This window comes from Entelurus aequoreus, linkage group LG15, assembly GCF_033978785.1.
Source record: "Entelurus aequoreus isolate RoL-2023_Sb linkage group LG15, RoL_Eaeq_v1.1, whole genome shotgun sequence".
Lineage (NCBI taxonomy): Eukaryota > Metazoa > Chordata > Actinopteri > Syngnathiformes > Syngnathidae > Entelurus > Entelurus aequoreus.
The window spans coordinates 37224258-37240974 of NC_084745.1; the positions used below are offsets into that span (position 1 = coordinate 37224258).

Below are 16717 nucleotides of genomic sequence, written 5' to 3' on the forward strand. Positions count from 1 at the left end.
CGTAGTAGGCCTAAGTATTCACTAAAACAAGCCCGAGTTTTTATTTAACAAATTGTTTAATGTTTTTGGCCACTCTAACTTTACACCCAGTTTGAACAGCAACACTGTGTTTGAATATAGGAAAATAAAATACTGATCACCTAATTGATTCTTTTGAGTACCACTAGATGGAGCCCACGTACCACTAATGGTACACATACCACAGTTTGAGAATCATTGGTGACTGTCTATAATTCGTATTGACATGTAGCCTCTTTGTTGCAGATTTTCAAGCAGCATCCACTGAGACGCTGCCCCCTCGCACCTTTGAACGCCACCGCCACCGCCAACACCACCTTTGAAAACGTCACAGCGCTGCCAATCCACGGCACAGACATGGCACAGGCCGCTGGTCCAACTGGCGAGCCCAACACGGCGCTGTTCTCGTTGGTTCTTATGGCGGGAACCTTTTTCATCGCCTTCTACCTGCGCAAGTTCAAGAACAGCGCCTTTTTCCCTGGCCGGGTAAGAAGAGAATTGTTCGTCCCACAAAAGCCTGAAATGGATTTGTTGTAATTACCGTTTTGTGTTTTTGAAGCTTCGCAGGATTATTGGAGATTTCGGGGTGCCGATTGCCATTCTCAGCATGGTCTTAGTGGACTACAGCGTGGATGACACTTACACACAAGTAAGCATCAACGCCTCCGAACTTTTTCCTTTGAGGGCCGTACACTGAAAAATTAAAAGAATGCATGGGACGTTTTGATATATTTCATTTTAAAAGCCAATACAATATATGCATTTTTTAAAGAAAAAAATTGCCTGAATGTCAGCTTTGTGTCATTAGTAGAAGTGCATGATAAATATTGTACAGATAATTATCATGCCGATATGAGGAAGTATGACTTCACATGATACAATTAACATAAAAAAAAACATGAGATTGACATGAGAAAAATAAGGCGAGATTACCTGTACTGTGCTTTAGGTGACTTAGGCTGAGCAAATCAAGGTCTCCTTTTCTCCTACTCGTGTTGTAAACTTCCCCTGATCTCGTTAAAAATAAACATGGTGTTTCGGAGGAATACATTTCATGTGCTATTTTCACTAAATGTTCTGCAAAAATTCCATCGCACTTCAACACATTAAACCTTACCAGCCATCTAAAATGTCAGCATGGTTTTAAAAAGCCTACAAAGAACGCATGCCGCTAAAGAAGCTGCCCTAAAGCCAGCCGCAAAGAAAGGTGTGCATTAACTACGGTTAAATGTGCATTTAAAAAAATGATAGATTTAAATAAGTTCATCAGTATGGTAGTGATGGGATCGGCAGTTCTTTTGACTGTACTGAATCACTAGAATCAGTTCCTTGAAATGATTCGTTCAAAAAATTTGTTCACCGAATCCCCCCCCCCCCCCCACCCCACCCCCCTAAATAAAAATAGGAGTGGGGGGGGGCGTGCGTAGTACAGTACAGTGCAGACATTCGCGGGAGAAGCAGCAAATAGGCGCCCACACAACACTACCGCCCCTCCCTGAATCACGTTCGCCTTCGACACAACACTAGGGGGGCGCCCCTTAGTACAGTATGTAGTACAGTACAGTGCAGACATTCGCGGGAGAAGCAGCAAATAGGGTGAACGCGAGTGCCCACGCACTGCGTAGGGACTCGCGTTAATCTAACAACAACAACAGTTGCAGTAGAAGGGATAATAATAAAAATAATAATATGAATCAGAATTGATCCCCAAGGAGAAATTTATTTTTGTTACAATAACTGTGTAAATAATAGCCTATGTATGTGTACATACATTAGTTATTATTTTTATTTTAAATCTTCTCAAAACAGCCTGCCCTATACTTTACCCCCCGCCAGTAGACTGCTAGTAGACTAGTAGTCTACTCTCATAACTTTATGTGTTGAGATAATGGGGACGTGTGTTTGTTTTCATGTGGCTTGTTTTCATGGGATCGGCAGTTCTTTTGACCGTACTGAATCACTAGAATCAGTGACTGACACAGAACCGCACTGTGGCCGCAGTTCAGTACGTGAACCGAATCACTTCTGCAGTTCTTTTGACTGTACTGAATCACTAGAATCAGTGACTGACACAGCACCACACTGTGGCCGCAGTTCAGTACGTGAACCGATTCACTTCTGCAGTTCTTTTGACTGTACTGAATCACTAGAATCAGTGACTGACACAGCACCACACTGTGGCCGCAGTTCAGTACGTGAACCGAATCACTTCTGCAGTTCTTTTGACTGTACTGAATCACTAGAATCAGTGACTGACACAGCACCACACTGTGGCCGCAGTTCAGTACGTGAACCGAATCACTAGAATCAGTGACTGACATAGCACCACACTGTGGCCGCAGTTCAGTACGTGAACCGAATCACTTCTGCAGTTCTTTTGACTGTACTGAATCACTAGAATCAGTGACTGACACAGCACCACACTGTGGCCGCAGTTCAGTACGTGAACCGAATCACTTCTGCAGTTCTTTTGACTGTACAGAATCACTAGAATCAGTGACTGACACAGCACCACACTGTGGCCGCAGTTCAGTACGTGAACCGAATCACTTCTGCAGTTCTTTTGACTGTACTGAATCACTAGAATCAGTGACTGACACAGCGCCACACTGTGGCCGCAGTTCAGTACGTGAACCGAATCACTTCTGCAGCAGCAGTACAGTTTAATTGCAAATCAGCATTATTATAATGATGATGATAGCTACTAAACAACATCAACAACAACAGTTGCAGTAGAATGGATAATAATAATAATAATATGAATCAGAATTGATCCCCAAGGAGAAATTTATTTTTGTTACAATAACTGTGTAAATAATAGCCTATATATGTGTACATACATTAGTTATTATTTTTATTTTAAATCTTCTCAAAACAGCCTGCCCTACACTTTACCCCCCGCCCCCGCAGAGCAGAGAGCGAGAGCGTTGTCGTTCACTGAGTGATTCATGTCGTTAATCCGCGGTGAACGAATCGTTCGCTCAGTCCCTCCCCCCGCCCTCTCATTGGCTGCGTCGTTCGCCGACGTCGAGGGTTCAGTGAGTCACAGAATGCGCCAGTTCCACTCATACCGGCATGGTCGCGGCGGAGCTCAACTGAACTGAGAAAGGAACGAATCAGTTCATGAAGTGATTCGGTTCAGTACGTTCACTCAAAAGATTCGTTCTTTCGAACGAATCGTTCGCGAACGACACAACACTACAGTATGGTGAGAAGCAGGAAGTTATCAGTATCGTCTTGAAAAAACCCACATTGTGCATCCCTAGTTTTTAGTGTCAACATTTACATTCTTTCTCATTAATGTACACATCTTTGCCCTTTTAAAGGATACAATACTGCACATTTTTTTTTCCCTTTGTCCAGAAACTGAACGTTCCCAGCGGTTTATCTGTGACCAAACCTGACAAGCGAGGATGGTTCATCAGTCCGCTAGGCAGCGAGCGCGAGTTCCCTATCTGGATGATGTTTGCCTGCTGCTTACCCGCCATGCTGGTCTTCATCCTCATCTTCATGGAGACTCAGATCACCACGTGAGGCCCTCTTCATTTACGTCATTCTTTTGCTTGAATAAGGATTTGGAGTGCATTAGAAAGTGGAAAGGAGGACATCGCTCTCTTTGACCACATTGTCATTTATTTAGAAGTATATTGCGCAACACAATGAACCAATGTTGAAATAGCATAGGGAAACTGCTGAGCCGGCATAAATAGTAAAGAATTTGGCAACATTTTAAAGAGCAGGCTAAAGCTACCCACTAATGATATTTGAAATGATGCTTGTGCCATCTTGTGGCACTAAAAAAAAAACATCAGGAGATTATAATGTGTTTTTTACCCAAAGAGTGTGTTAGCATTTTCCTTCAAAATTGTGTGTTTCTCCTTTAGCCTGATTGTTAGCAAAAAAGAGCGCATGCTGGTCAAAGGCTCCGGCTTCCATCTGGACCTGCTCCTCATCGTGGTGCTGGGCGGCACCTCGGCCCTCTTCGGCCTACCGTGGATGGCGGCCGCCACGGTCCGCTCGGTGACCCACGTCAACGCCCTCACAGTCATGAGCAAGGCCGTCGCCCCTGGAGACAAGCCCCGCATCCAGGAGGTGAAGGAGCAGAGGGTGACGGGGCTGCTGGTGGCCATCCTGGTTGGTGGGTGTCGCCGCATGTCTCGCGTCGCCTTGTTCAAAGGAGGACGTCTCATTTGTCTTCTCCCCTCCAGGTTTGTCCATCGTTATTGGGGACCTCCTGCGCAAGATCCCGCTGGCCGTGCTCTTTGGCATCTTCCTCTACATGGGGGTTATGTCACTCAACGGCATCCAGCTGACCGAGCGCATTATGCTGCTGCTCATGCCGCCAAAGTACCACCCTGACCACAGCTACGTCCGCAAGGTGACAAACACATCACGCTTACCTTTCAACATAAAATCATTTTTAAACAGGATCATTAAAGAAGGATTCATTTGTCAGTTAATTTGACAAATGAGTAGAAACCAGAGATTGATCTATTATCAGCGCCGATATTTATCATTTTGACGTATATCGGTATCGGCCTTTTTTAAAATGTTTGTTTATTTTTTACAACTACAACATTACTATATCAGCAGATACAATGTATATGACACCAATATTTAGTATTAAAAAAATTGTGAAGTAGATAGTAATAACCACTGCTCAAGCACCAGCCTGTTTGCCCTATGTATGAAATTTTTCTTTTTTTAAAATTAGTTTAAGAATAAAATTACTCTTATTGTCAATAATTCTCCCTAAATATGTTTTGATATCTGACAGGGCATTAGACTTCTTTTGAGATTTCTTCTCCGGTTTGATTTCACTGCCCACTCGCGCGTCAGAGTTTCATGTTCTGTGGTTATATCAAATAGCTACACAACAGAGACATGACAACAACAGAAAAGATACCTCTGCCAAAATTCAAAACTTTTTGTAAATATTTTGACAAATAGGTGATGTATTTTATAAGTAAAGAAGAGCAGGCAGCAGCTCACACATTCTCATACTTTCTGTAACATCCAGGAAAAAATGTGCGGGGGGTGTATATTGTAGCGTCCCGGAAGAGTTAGTGCTGCAAGGGCTTCTGGGTATTTGTTCTGTTGTGTTTATGTTGTGTTACGGTGCGGATGTTCTCCCGAAATGTGTTTGTCATTCTTGTTTGGTGTGGGTTCACAGTGTGGCGCATATTTGTAACAGTGTTAAAGTTGTTTATACGGCAACCCTCAGTGTGACCTGTATGGCTGTTGACCAAGTATGCCTTGCATTCACTTGTGTGTGTGGGAAAAGCCATAGATATTATGTGATTCTACCGGCACGCAAAGGCAGTGCCTTTAAGGTTTATTGGCGCTCTGTACTTCTCCCTACGTCTGTGTACCACTCCGTACAGCGCCGTTTTCAAAAGTCATACATTTTACTTTTTGAAACCGATACCGATAATTTCCGATATTACATTTTAAAGCATTTATCGGCCGATAATATCTGTAGTCCGATATTATCGGACATCTCTACTTACAATACATTAAATTCATAAACCGCTATGAAATTGAGTAGATGGCGAGTTATTGTGATGAAGAGAAATCCCATATTTTTACAAATTTTCCCAGGAGAGTTCCCATATTTTGAAATGCAAATGTTGATGGTCCTCTTAGACACATGTATTAAAGGTGTTTGTAAAACCTCCTGATGTTTTTTGGTGCTAAATTAACCACAACATTAGCGCTACATAAAATACTATCTCGCTACTGATCCGAGGTTTCCTAAAGTTATCTTAAAAAAAACAACTTAAAGCCTTATCCAGCTGTTTATTGATATATATTATTCATGTTTAAATCATTTTTATTGGAAATTAATATCGACTTCAAAAATCGGTTATTGGACCTCCTTGACTACTAATAATAGTATCGACCCTGAAAAAAACATCCGTCAATCTGTAGTAGAGACACAATGAATAATTTATCAATATATTGATCCATCATTTTGTTGATTTTGCATCCAGGTGCGAACGCTGCGCATGCACCTTTTCACCTGCATCCAGGTGGTGTGTCTGGCCGCGCTGTGGGCCGTCATGTCCACGCAGGCGTCGCTGGCCTTCCCCTTCGTGCTCATCCTCACCGTGCCCGTCAAGATGTTCCTGCTGCCGCGGATCTTCAACGGGCGGGAGATGCTTTGCGTGAGCGTGCCGCCGCCGCAAGTCGTTCCTCCGTCCAGATAGCACATGACCACATATCCATGTCGTTTCTGTCCTTGCAGCTGGATGCGGACGACGTGGAGCCCACGTTCGACGAGCGCGAGTGTCACGACGAGTACTCTGAGATGCACATGCCCGTGTAGCTGCCCAGGCTGTGAGTTTCCTCCTGGAACACCTCCTCATCAGCATCACCTATTAGTGACAAAACAAGCCAAGAGGGGACCTTTAAGGCCCACTTCAAGAACAAGCGGTCATGTAGGTTTTTATTATTCATATTAAATAGTATTTCAGGGGATTCCAAATGATCTGACAACGCTATCACGTTAAATCGAGTTGCAAAGTGATTCTTTTAGCCCTGAAAGGTTGTTTTGATTCACATTGAATATGTGATGAATATAGAGGATGCCTTCCTTTATATTCACACTTACTGCTGTTCAAGTTAGTTTTTTGCGTCTGTCATTGTTTTTCTTTTTTAGCTTACCAAGTGCCTTACATGACATAACTGTGTACTGGGAGGATTTTGATCCGAGTCGTCTTTTGCCTTATTTTGACAACCTCTCACTTTACTTTACCCGTCTCTTGAAGAAGCTAGTAGCACTTTTAAAAAATAAAATAAAATAAATGAAGACACCAAATCAGACGAGTAACTTTAACTCAATGTTTTAAATCTCCAAGTTCGTATTGTTTTATGCTTACTGACTGACTACCTGTCATTATTGTGTTTTTAACCGCCGACAGCAGTTTAGAAGATTGCCCAGCAGAGGGCAATATACTTTTCTGCCTCGAATATTATTTTAGTTGTTTTTTTTTAAACAGCAAAACAACACTTGCTTACACATTAGAGCCACTAACACATGTTGTTAGTAGAACGCTAACATAGTCTGCAGAGTTATAAATACTAAAAACTGTAAAATTGAGTTGTCACTTGGGTTGTTTGTGGGATTGTTTGTTGTCACTACATTGCCAAACTCTCATAGGCTCACATCCTACTAAAAATTTGACATTCCAGCATTAATCATTGGCGAATAACTGTGTGAAAACATATACAGTCAACTGCATTTTGAGCAAAGACTTGTGGAGACAATCTCAAATTGCGTTGGTGAGAGGGAAGGATCTTAAATTGTGAGTGGGGGGGATGTTCGCGTGTGTGTGTGTGTTGTATGTCATGTTTTTTCAGCTGTGGCATGGATAGGTAGCTTTGAGTGTGTCAAAAAAGAATGTCCTGTTACTGTTAAGTGTTGATGTTTGCGATATTGTGCCTGTTTGCTGTCACAAATTTGCACAAAATCTCAAGTGCCTGCAGGGTACTTAGCAAGAGATGGGCTGCAAGCATCCAGTAAATGAAAAATAACTCTTATTTATCTATCGCAATGTGAGCCCTTACTGCTGTTATTGGGGTCATTTGGAACACACACACACACTGATGAAGGGGATTGTTTTTGTTTGCTTGTGCTGCTTGTGGATGATGTGAAGGTGCTCTGTGTGTGTCAGAATGATGAACACAGAGGCCACTACTGATGTTCCCTTGTACATTTGACGGTTCAAATATTGATGACAAATAAACGCTATTTTCTATTTATTGTGGGTGTCTTCTTGGCTCGGCATAGCATTTAACGTTACATGTCGTTATTTATGTTAACACGACAGCTAAAAAGCTAACTGTATCCCTTACATCTGGTTAACTCGGGCCGGGGGTCAGCCACCCGCTGCTCTTGAGCTGCTCTTTGGTGCCGCCCTAGTGGCTCCCCAGAAGCATTTTTTTAAAGTATTGAAAATGGAAAAAGATGGGGGGAAATCATTTTTTTGTTTTAGAATGTTTTTTGTTTGAGGACAAACATGACATAAACCTTCCCAATTGTTAGAAAGCCCATGTTTAATATGTTTGTGTGTATGCTTCACTGATGAGAGTATTTGCTGAACATCGTTTTGTCCTCATTTTGGCGGTTCTTGAACTCAGCATAGTGTGGACTGTGACACAACAGTTTGTTTACATGTAAAATCTTCCACTCCTTTGTCTCATTTTGTCCACCAAAAGTTTCATGCTGTGCGTGAATGCACAAAGGTGCACTCTGTTGATGTTATTGACTTGTTGGAGTGCTAATCAGGCTATTTAGGCTAGCTGTATGTACATATTGCATCGTTATGCCTCATTTGTAGGTATATTTGAGCTCATTTAATATCCTTTACTTTTATCCTCTTTGTATAAAATTTAGTTTTGCATGCCCCAGTGACACATTATCTGTATGTAATATTGGCTGCATTTCAGATAGTTTGTGTGCCATGTTGTTCCAGACCACAGCAAACGTTACCCAGCTTGCCAAAGATTGTAATAAATATATTAATATAAGACAGCCTGCCGTTTCCTTTAACTTGGACACACCGTTGGCCATTAAAAGCCAGTAATTTCCAGGAGTTATGTCACTTTCTAAGTGGCCTCTGATTTACTAATGGAGTCATTTTGATAGTAGTCTATTATAGCTTATATAGACACTTACGTCATGTGTTGCTTTTATACGGCTTTTCATTTTTTGCGGCTCCAGACAGATTAGTTTTTTGTATTTTTGGTCCAATATGGCTCTTTCAACATTTTGGGTTGCCGACCGCTGGGTTAACTGCTTAGAATTAGCATTTTCAGTACCCGGATGTTGCACTCAACACGCCTCAAATGGTGAGTGTGCAGCGAGGCCGTGAAATTCATGCTTTCGGGAACTAAGTAGGCAGTGTATATGGTAGTATATTCATATGGTGTATAAAGTAGTATATTTATTCAAGTGTACTACAGAAGTGTTCGCTATGAGCCACATATCCCACTAACTATCGGGTCGCCAAACGCTGTCTGTACTCCGGAATTAGCCAATTAAGCTCGTGATCTAGCAAATTTAAATATATACTTTGCACTTTTATGTGTTTTTAATATCAGAAAGTATCCCTTCCAACAATTTGTGTCGATAAAACTATACTCTGAATGTATTTTAAGAGCGCTACATGATGCTAACCAGTGACTACTCCCAACAGAAGCGATATGCCGCAATGTATTCTGGGAATTGTAGTATCAGTTGTGAAACATGGTTAGTCACTGGCTTGTTTAGACATGAAAAATGATTTTGCAGTCAAAATTGCTTACTTGTTGGGGTTAAAAGACAAGGTTTGAAGAATACTGTGCTCATTATTTAATGATGCACTGTTTATCTCAACATTAGCAATACAGTTAAAAAGTTGAGTGAAATTTGATTAATGCAATCTAATTAATCTTATGAAATTCAATTATACAAAACCAACTTTTCTTACCTGTTCCCTGCTGTTGTGTAGTTGGGATCTGCGTAAGTCCCGAAAATTTGAAATCAAACCGTGAGGCATTGCGGGAATATTTATAAAACAATCTTGCCTTCCTTCATCCTTTTGCTGAACGAGCCGTTTGGAATTTTCCCCAAGTGGGACGTCTTTTCCAGATTTGACATTAGAGGATTATCCAAATATGGTGCAAATTTACCCAGAGTGCTTTGCGTGTGCCCGCCACTTGTAGTCAATAAGCTCCGTATTTTTCTCTTTCCTCTTGTTGTGGGGCAGACTGGCTCGTACATGGACATGCATCCTCCACTGTTGCCATTTTTAAAACAAAATAGCATAAAGTTTGAAATTAATTTAAATTGTCAGTAAACTCATTATAGGCGTTATAACTACAGCAAAGATGGTGGGGAGAAGACGCTGTTGAAGTGGAGGCACGTAAATCAGACAGCCCACAAAATGGCACATCCTGAAGAGACGGTCAGAAAGCGGCCTGAAAACGGTCTGTAAAACATAATATATGCAAAATATTGACCAAAGAACAACTATTACATTTTATGTAGACAACAAGGAAGTGTTGTAAATGTAGAAAAAAAACATAATTTGACCTCTTTAATTGATCATTTGACACAAACACTTCATTTAAAATGATGTAAAAGCATTGTATGTTGGAAAATGGCTGCCCTAAAATGTGAAGATGTTACTGTAAATGCCAGCATTCCACACGGTCTGTCCCCACAGGCTGTCTCCTCTGTTTGGGGGAAAAAAGAGGGCAGGATGTTCCCCGAAACAAAGAGGGTGGTACGTTATTTAGTCTGACTGCGACAGAAACAAGAAGGAAGATGGCTGCTTTGCTGCTGCTGTTGCTCAGTGCTGGAGCTTTGTGTACCTGTGCTGATGCACAAGAGGCTTACAGTAACCTTCCAGAAGCCCTCAAGAAAGGTGTAGACTTGTCCCTGGAGAAGCTCAACGCTCACAACGGAATCCAGAATCATTTTCTCTTCTTGAGGAGTGTCACGCAGTCCAACGTGGAGGTACTTTTCTTGCTTTAGCTGACCTGTGACCTTTTCAAAAGAATATGAGGATTTTCATTTATATGGATTTAATTCTCTCTATCTTCTCCTCCAGGCCGGATTCGATGTGGTCTACATCTACCACCACTTCTACCTTAAAGCCACCCGATGCCAAAAAGGAACAGTGGATCCAGCAGGGTGTCACTTCAGGAATGACGTTGTAAGCACGTTTACGGGAAGAAGAAAAAAATGCGGAATGTGACCACAACGGCTTGTCCTTACTTGTTTTTGTTTGCTCCCGTGCAGCCCATGATCGACTGCGCCATTTGTTACAAAACATTCCAAGGAGAGATTGAGCAAGAGCCGAAACCGTACCTCAACTGTCTGCACAAACCGGCCGTCACAGCGGTGGGTCCCTTTTGGTCTGCTCTCGTGTTTCTGGCTGTTAGAAAGCAGAAATGTCTAACGTTTCTCCTGGATTTCTATTGGCAGGAGGTGAAAGTGAGCAGAGTGGAGCATTGCAACAGGTTGGCATACAGCAGCGGAGCAACAAACCTTCTGGCATCGATCGGAACAAAGTGAATGTTGACTTGTGCAAATGTATTTGTCCTACTTATTTTGACTTCTTCTGGAACATTAAAGCAGAGTCAGTCTATTTGTTATGATCAAGCTATTGTAATGTCACAGTGTTGAAAAAAATATAATGGAGTTTAAATAGGCAACAAAGTTCCTGTCTATGTATGGCCTTCTTTAAAGCATTCAAACCATTTACAATTCTTATTTCTTCCTTGATTGAAAATTACATTATAAATATAATAATACATTATATTTATATATATATCATATATATAAAAATAACATAATAAATTACAAAATAAAACCTGATTTGAAAGTATTTGCAGCAAATTCAAGACAACACTGCAGTATTATGCTGTATTACCTGTAATACCACTTTTGTCCTTGTGAGGCGAGAGTGAGTCAAAATGGAGTGAAGCGGGAAGTAAACAAAAGGGTTATCAAAAGCAAGAAAGAATGGAAGCGTATTTACAAAGGGTCGTGCAAACCTTAGTCGTTTGTCTCATCAATTTTTAAGCGAATTATGAAGCATTTATAGACCAGGAAATGGAAATCGACCTTTTTACCAGCTAGTTTCGTCTCATGCTACAGAAGTTAGCATTCCTAAATTGTGGTAATAGTGACAGATTGTCTGGCAGCACAGCGCTTCCTGTTGGTTTGGAGTGTAAGTGTAAATTGTAAGCAAAAATGCAATAAATACTTGCACAGACTTTTAGAAATATTTTCAGTTTTCCACTATTAGTTAGAAAAAGTCCAGATAGTTAAAAAGAACGCTTTTATGTAGAGATGTCTGATAATGGCTTTTTTTGCCGATATTCCGATATTGTCCAACTCTTAATTACCGATTCCGATATCAACCGATACCGATATATACAGTCGTGGAATTAACACATTATTATGCCTAATTTTGTTGTGATGCCCCGCTGGATGCATTAAACAATGTACCAAGATTTTCCAAAATAAATCAACTCAAGTTATGGAAAAAAGTGCCAACATGGCACTGCCATATTTATTATTGAAATCACAAAGTGCATTATTTTTTTTAACATGCCTCAAAACAGCAGCTTGGAATTTGGGACATGCTCTTCCTGAGAGAGCCTGAGGAGGTTGAGGTGGGCGGGGTTGAGGTGGGAGGTGTGGGGGGGGCGGGGGGCGGGGTGTATATTGTAGCGTCCCGGAAGAGTTAGTGCTGCAAGGGGTTCTGGGTATTGGTTCTGTTGTGTTTATGTTGTGTTACGGTGCGGATGTTCTCCCGAAATGTGTTAGTCATTCTTGTTTGGTGTGGGTTCACAGTGTGGCGCATATTTGTAACATTGTTAAAGTTGTTTATACGGCCACCCTCAGTGTGACCTGTATGGCTGTTGACCAAGTATGCCTTGCATTCACTTGTGTGTGTGAAAAGCCGTAGGTATTATGTGACTGGGCCGGCACGCAAAGGCAGTGCCTTTTAAGGTTTATTGGCGCGCTGTACTTCTCCCTACATCCGTGTACCACTACGTACAGCGGCGTTTTAATAAGTCATACATTTTACTTTTTGAAACCGAAACCGATAATTTCCAATATTACATTTTAAAGCATTTATCGACATCTCTACTTTTATGTTGTTTTCTCTTCCAAATGAAGTAAATCCTAGTTGATGTTCCCTCTGGTTAGAACTTACCATTAGTGATTGTTTGGTTCATTGGCTAAAACCTTTGTGACTAATGTGTTCGGATGTATCCACAGGTGCCACATCATTAAAGACTTTTGCCATAAGTGACCCACTTTCCCGTAAATGTATCCTACAGGGAGCTGAACCGTGACAAAAGTGGGCCCCAGACACCCCTATTGACCTTTCAAATTGTTTTGAGTCTCCTCATTGCTCATTGACCTTGTTTCCAGGATGTGGCTGAGTGGGCCAAGTGTGTAAAAACACAGAATGTCATGCAGCTGCATGTTTTTGTCAAGACAAGCCTCAGTGTGACTCCCCACAGGCTTTTACTGGAAGAGGAGATAAAAAGTTGGCGCAGAAGCTGCTAGACGGTCCTTGTACTGAGTCCTCAGCAGCCTTAGCAGGACTTGTTTTGGAGCTTGGTGTTTGCCGGAGAGACAGACGGACACAAAGGGTTGTTCACCCCGCAGTGGACTTTCACTCTGAGGAAAATGGCGGTCGTGTTGAAGCTGCTGCTGGTTTGTGTTGGAGGAGCCCTTCTGCAGTCGGCCCAAGCCCAGGATGCCTACGATCAGCTCCCAGAAGACTACAAGAAAGGAGTGGACCTTGCCTTAGTGCATCTCAACTCTCATTCTGGGGTGCATCACCATTTTCGCTTCCTGAGAAGTCTGGAAAAGTCAGACGCTGAGGTAAAACTTCCAAATATACAGTACTTCACTCCATTTTTTTTTAAACTATCATTTGATTTATTTGGAGCAAGTGATTTATTGATTGTATACATTTAAAGTGGCATATTTTTAGCAACACATTTGTTTACCTTTGGTCATTAAATTTGTGCAAAACAATATTAAGCTTTTTGTTTTCATGCACAAGTTTTCCACATATTTTTGTGTATTTCAAGCAAATTGAAGCATTTAAACCAGGGCTAACAAACTAATTTTAGATCAGGGGCCACATGGAGAAAAATATACTTTCAAGTGGGCCAGACTGGTAAAATCTCGGCACGATAACTTCAAAATAAAGACAACTTCCGATTGTTTTCTTTGATTAAAAAATGATTTTGTTGTTGTTGTTTTTACACTTACATGTTGCGGTTAATAGTATTCTATCTTTATTTGTCGTTATTTATACTTTCTGAAGAAATTATGTGATAATGTTCATTAGTCAACTCATTGGTGTTAATTTTCAATCTATCAAGATAAAAAAAATAATATCAAAATTAAATTACAGGATGTTATTTATGTAGTTTGATCATTTTCCTCGACTGGTGCACTAACATCATGTGTTTTTTTTTTTTTTTTACATATGTAGCATCATCTACAAAGATACAAAGAATTGCTATTGCGACATCCAGTGGACACATTTAGAACACTAGTTTATTTCTCATTTTTATACTTAGCAAACTCATCCCGCGGGCCGGTTAAAACCTGTTCGCGGGCCGGGCCTTACGTTTGACACCCCTGATTTAAACTCTATTTTACAGCACACTTTGAGATTCAGGTCAATGCAGATTAGATTATCTTGCATATATCCTGCCGGATCATTCATAGATCCTTGGTCTTTCTAACTTTGTTTCTCAAGCGTCAAATGTAGTACACTATTTTTATATATATATATATATATATATATATATATATATATATATATATATATATATATATATATATATATATATATATATATATATATATATATATATATATATTTATTTATCTATGCTTCATAGGTTTGAAACTAAAACAGAACACTGGGATATCTCCTAAATATGTGTAGTGACCTCAATAGGGACTTTCAAATTAAATATTCACATTTAGATTGCATGCAAACAGTCGGAAAATATATTTTCTATCGAAAGAAAAAATGCGAAATACCCCCAAAAATTGTATGATTGATAAATACAATTATTTAAACATATTTATATATTTTTTCTGTTTAGTGGTGTGTCTTCAGTGTTGCTTTTGGTTGTTTGTTGCAGTGTGGCTTCAACGTGAAATACTACTACCACCACTTTCAACTGAAGCCCACCAGGTGCACCAAAGGAAGGCCTTCCAAGGAACAAAAATGTCCCTTCAGGAACGACAGAGTGAGAAATAATATGATGAGTATTTTGCATGTGAACATGAGGATCATTGACCGTATGTCCTTGTAGCCTCTCATGGACTGCGCGGTGTGTTACAAGACTGAAGAAAACGACATCCGAGCTGAACCTACGCCTTACGTTCACTGCATTCAGAGGCCCAGACTCACTCAGGTATCTCCTCTCTTGATAAGCTGAATGGACAAAAGTCTTGGAATACCTTTTAATCCACTTTTTTTTTAAACGTCAATTTGGCAATTGTTTGCTTTCAATATGACTAGCAAGTCCATAAAATACATAAATTCCCCACAAAATATTTACACAAACACATCCTGTAGATATCATTAGGATCCTCCCTTTTAGGGGGGGGAATAGTCCACCCAGATTATTTAGTTCTACGGCTGTCCAAAATGATGACAAGTGTCTAGAATTTAAGTTTAACAATTCATTCGACAAAAAAGGAGTAAGTACAAACAATACTAACACCAGCGCTGGTAGATGGAACCGAGCTAACTAAAAGTCGAAGCAATCTCTAAAATGGTCGCCCGCCTCTCACGCTTTTGTCCATCTTGGCTGCAACACCTTGACAGGGATCAAACTGAAAGTTAACATTCTTCTCCATTCGTCTCGTTCCTGGTACCTCTTTTCCAGAACCTAAATGAGATTCAATGTGTGGGTTTTGCAAGGAATAGGAAACACAGGGTGCATTCATGTCATGTCCTCCAACATAATGCTCATGTACAGTTTAGTTCACTCCGTCCAAAGGTGGAAAAATAGTCCTCTAACAATATCCCAATACTTTTGTCCATGTGGTGTATATCTGCTCAGGTCATTTTAGCAAGTGGGCCTTCAAGAACAATTGTTGTTATTAATCTCATGGTTTTTACCTTCTAATTTAAGGAAATGGTGACGACCAGGCAGGAGAACTGCAAACAAATGAACTACAACACCGGAGGTCTGACACTTTTAGCTGTGCAAATGTAATACAAACACACAAAAAACAGGTGTAATGTCAAACAAGATGCTAACAAATCTTAAAGTAGTGTGTTGCATGAATCTCATAATGCAAGTGTAACAGCTTTTATGCGACAATCTATCTCGGCTTTGCTGACCATTTATGTAAGGTTGGTTCATTAAAAAAAAAATCTATTTCATGTGTGTGGAGTCTTGTCATCTTTCACTTAAAGTTTGCCAATTGGGGAAGAACGGGCCTGTTTGTCAAGACACATTATACATTTTAAAATTATTTTATGGGATTTTACAGAATAGGTATAAGGCTCACCTACATAGTCTTTTCTAGAGTATCAATCAATCAATCAATCAATCAATGTTTATTTATATAGCCCTAAATCACAAGTGTCTCAAAGGGCTGCACAGAGTAAGACTTTTTGTATTTTTTGTGTAAAAAAATGTTTAAAATATTCAGCTCATCAGTGTTTGTAAAGTTTTTTTTAACGTCAGTTTAGTTTGGTATTAGCTAGCTAACAAGTAAAATGGTTATTTGACTTGATGCTAGCAAATAATGCCAGCTGTGGTTGGTCGTCACATTTTATCCGGGCTTGGTTGTCACACACATGATCATCCATGCGTATCACATGCAGGGTGGCCCAAAATATGTTTGGTGTTTATATTCCTTACTCATTTTGTGTTAAGCAATGCATTAAGATATGTATTTGTGAACTTTGCAAATCAACTTTCACCTCACAATGAGTCAGAGTGTCTTGGAATGAGAATTAGTTTAAAAATGAGTGGTATACAGTTTTCACCTTAATTTTTAATTGAAGATGTTTCGAAAAGAAAAAAGCGCCCATTGTTGAAGAACAATTTTGTCTCTTGGTGCATTGACGAGCACCTTGTGCCAAGAACAAATCTCATTAACAGTGAGAGTGAACTGTCAGAGTAAGGCCTCACC

General features: G+C 40.3%; 1 protein-coding gene and 1 long non-coding RNA gene across 8 annotated transcripts in view; one reads left to right on the forward strand and one right to left on the reverse strand.

Annotated features, from left to right (window-relative positions):
- Window positions 1–7780, forward strand: part of LOC133630112 (anion exchange protein 2-like) — a 45432-nt gene extending 37652 nt beyond the window's left edge. For all 7 annotated transcript variants that reach the window (XM_062021432.1, XM_062021426.1, XM_062021429.1 and 4 more), the window contains 7 exons: window positions 265–504; window positions 578–667; window positions 3382–3548; window positions 3903–4156; window positions 4227–4396; window positions 6012–6185; window positions 6266–7780. In XM_062021432.1, coding sequence (XP_061877416.1) covers window positions 265–504; window positions 578–667; window positions 3382–3548; window positions 3903–4156; window positions 4227–4396; window positions 6012–6185; window positions 6266–6346 — 1176 coding nt within the window. In that variant the 3' untranslated portion in view covers window positions 6347–7780. The remainder of the gene's footprint in view (window positions 1–264; window positions 505–577; window positions 668–3381; window positions 3549–3902; window positions 4157–4226; window positions 4397–6011; window positions 6186–6265) is intronic.
- On the reverse strand, window positions 5816–11029 carry LOC133630114 (uncharacterized). The gene is made up of 3 exons (XR_009821192.1): window positions 10784–11029; window positions 9694–9992; window positions 5816–6395 (listed from the first exon to the last, which is right to left on the reverse strand). It is a non-coding gene; the product is annotated as an uncharacterized LOC133630114 (long non-coding RNA).
- Between the last annotated feature and the right edge of the window lie 5688 nt (window positions 11030–16717).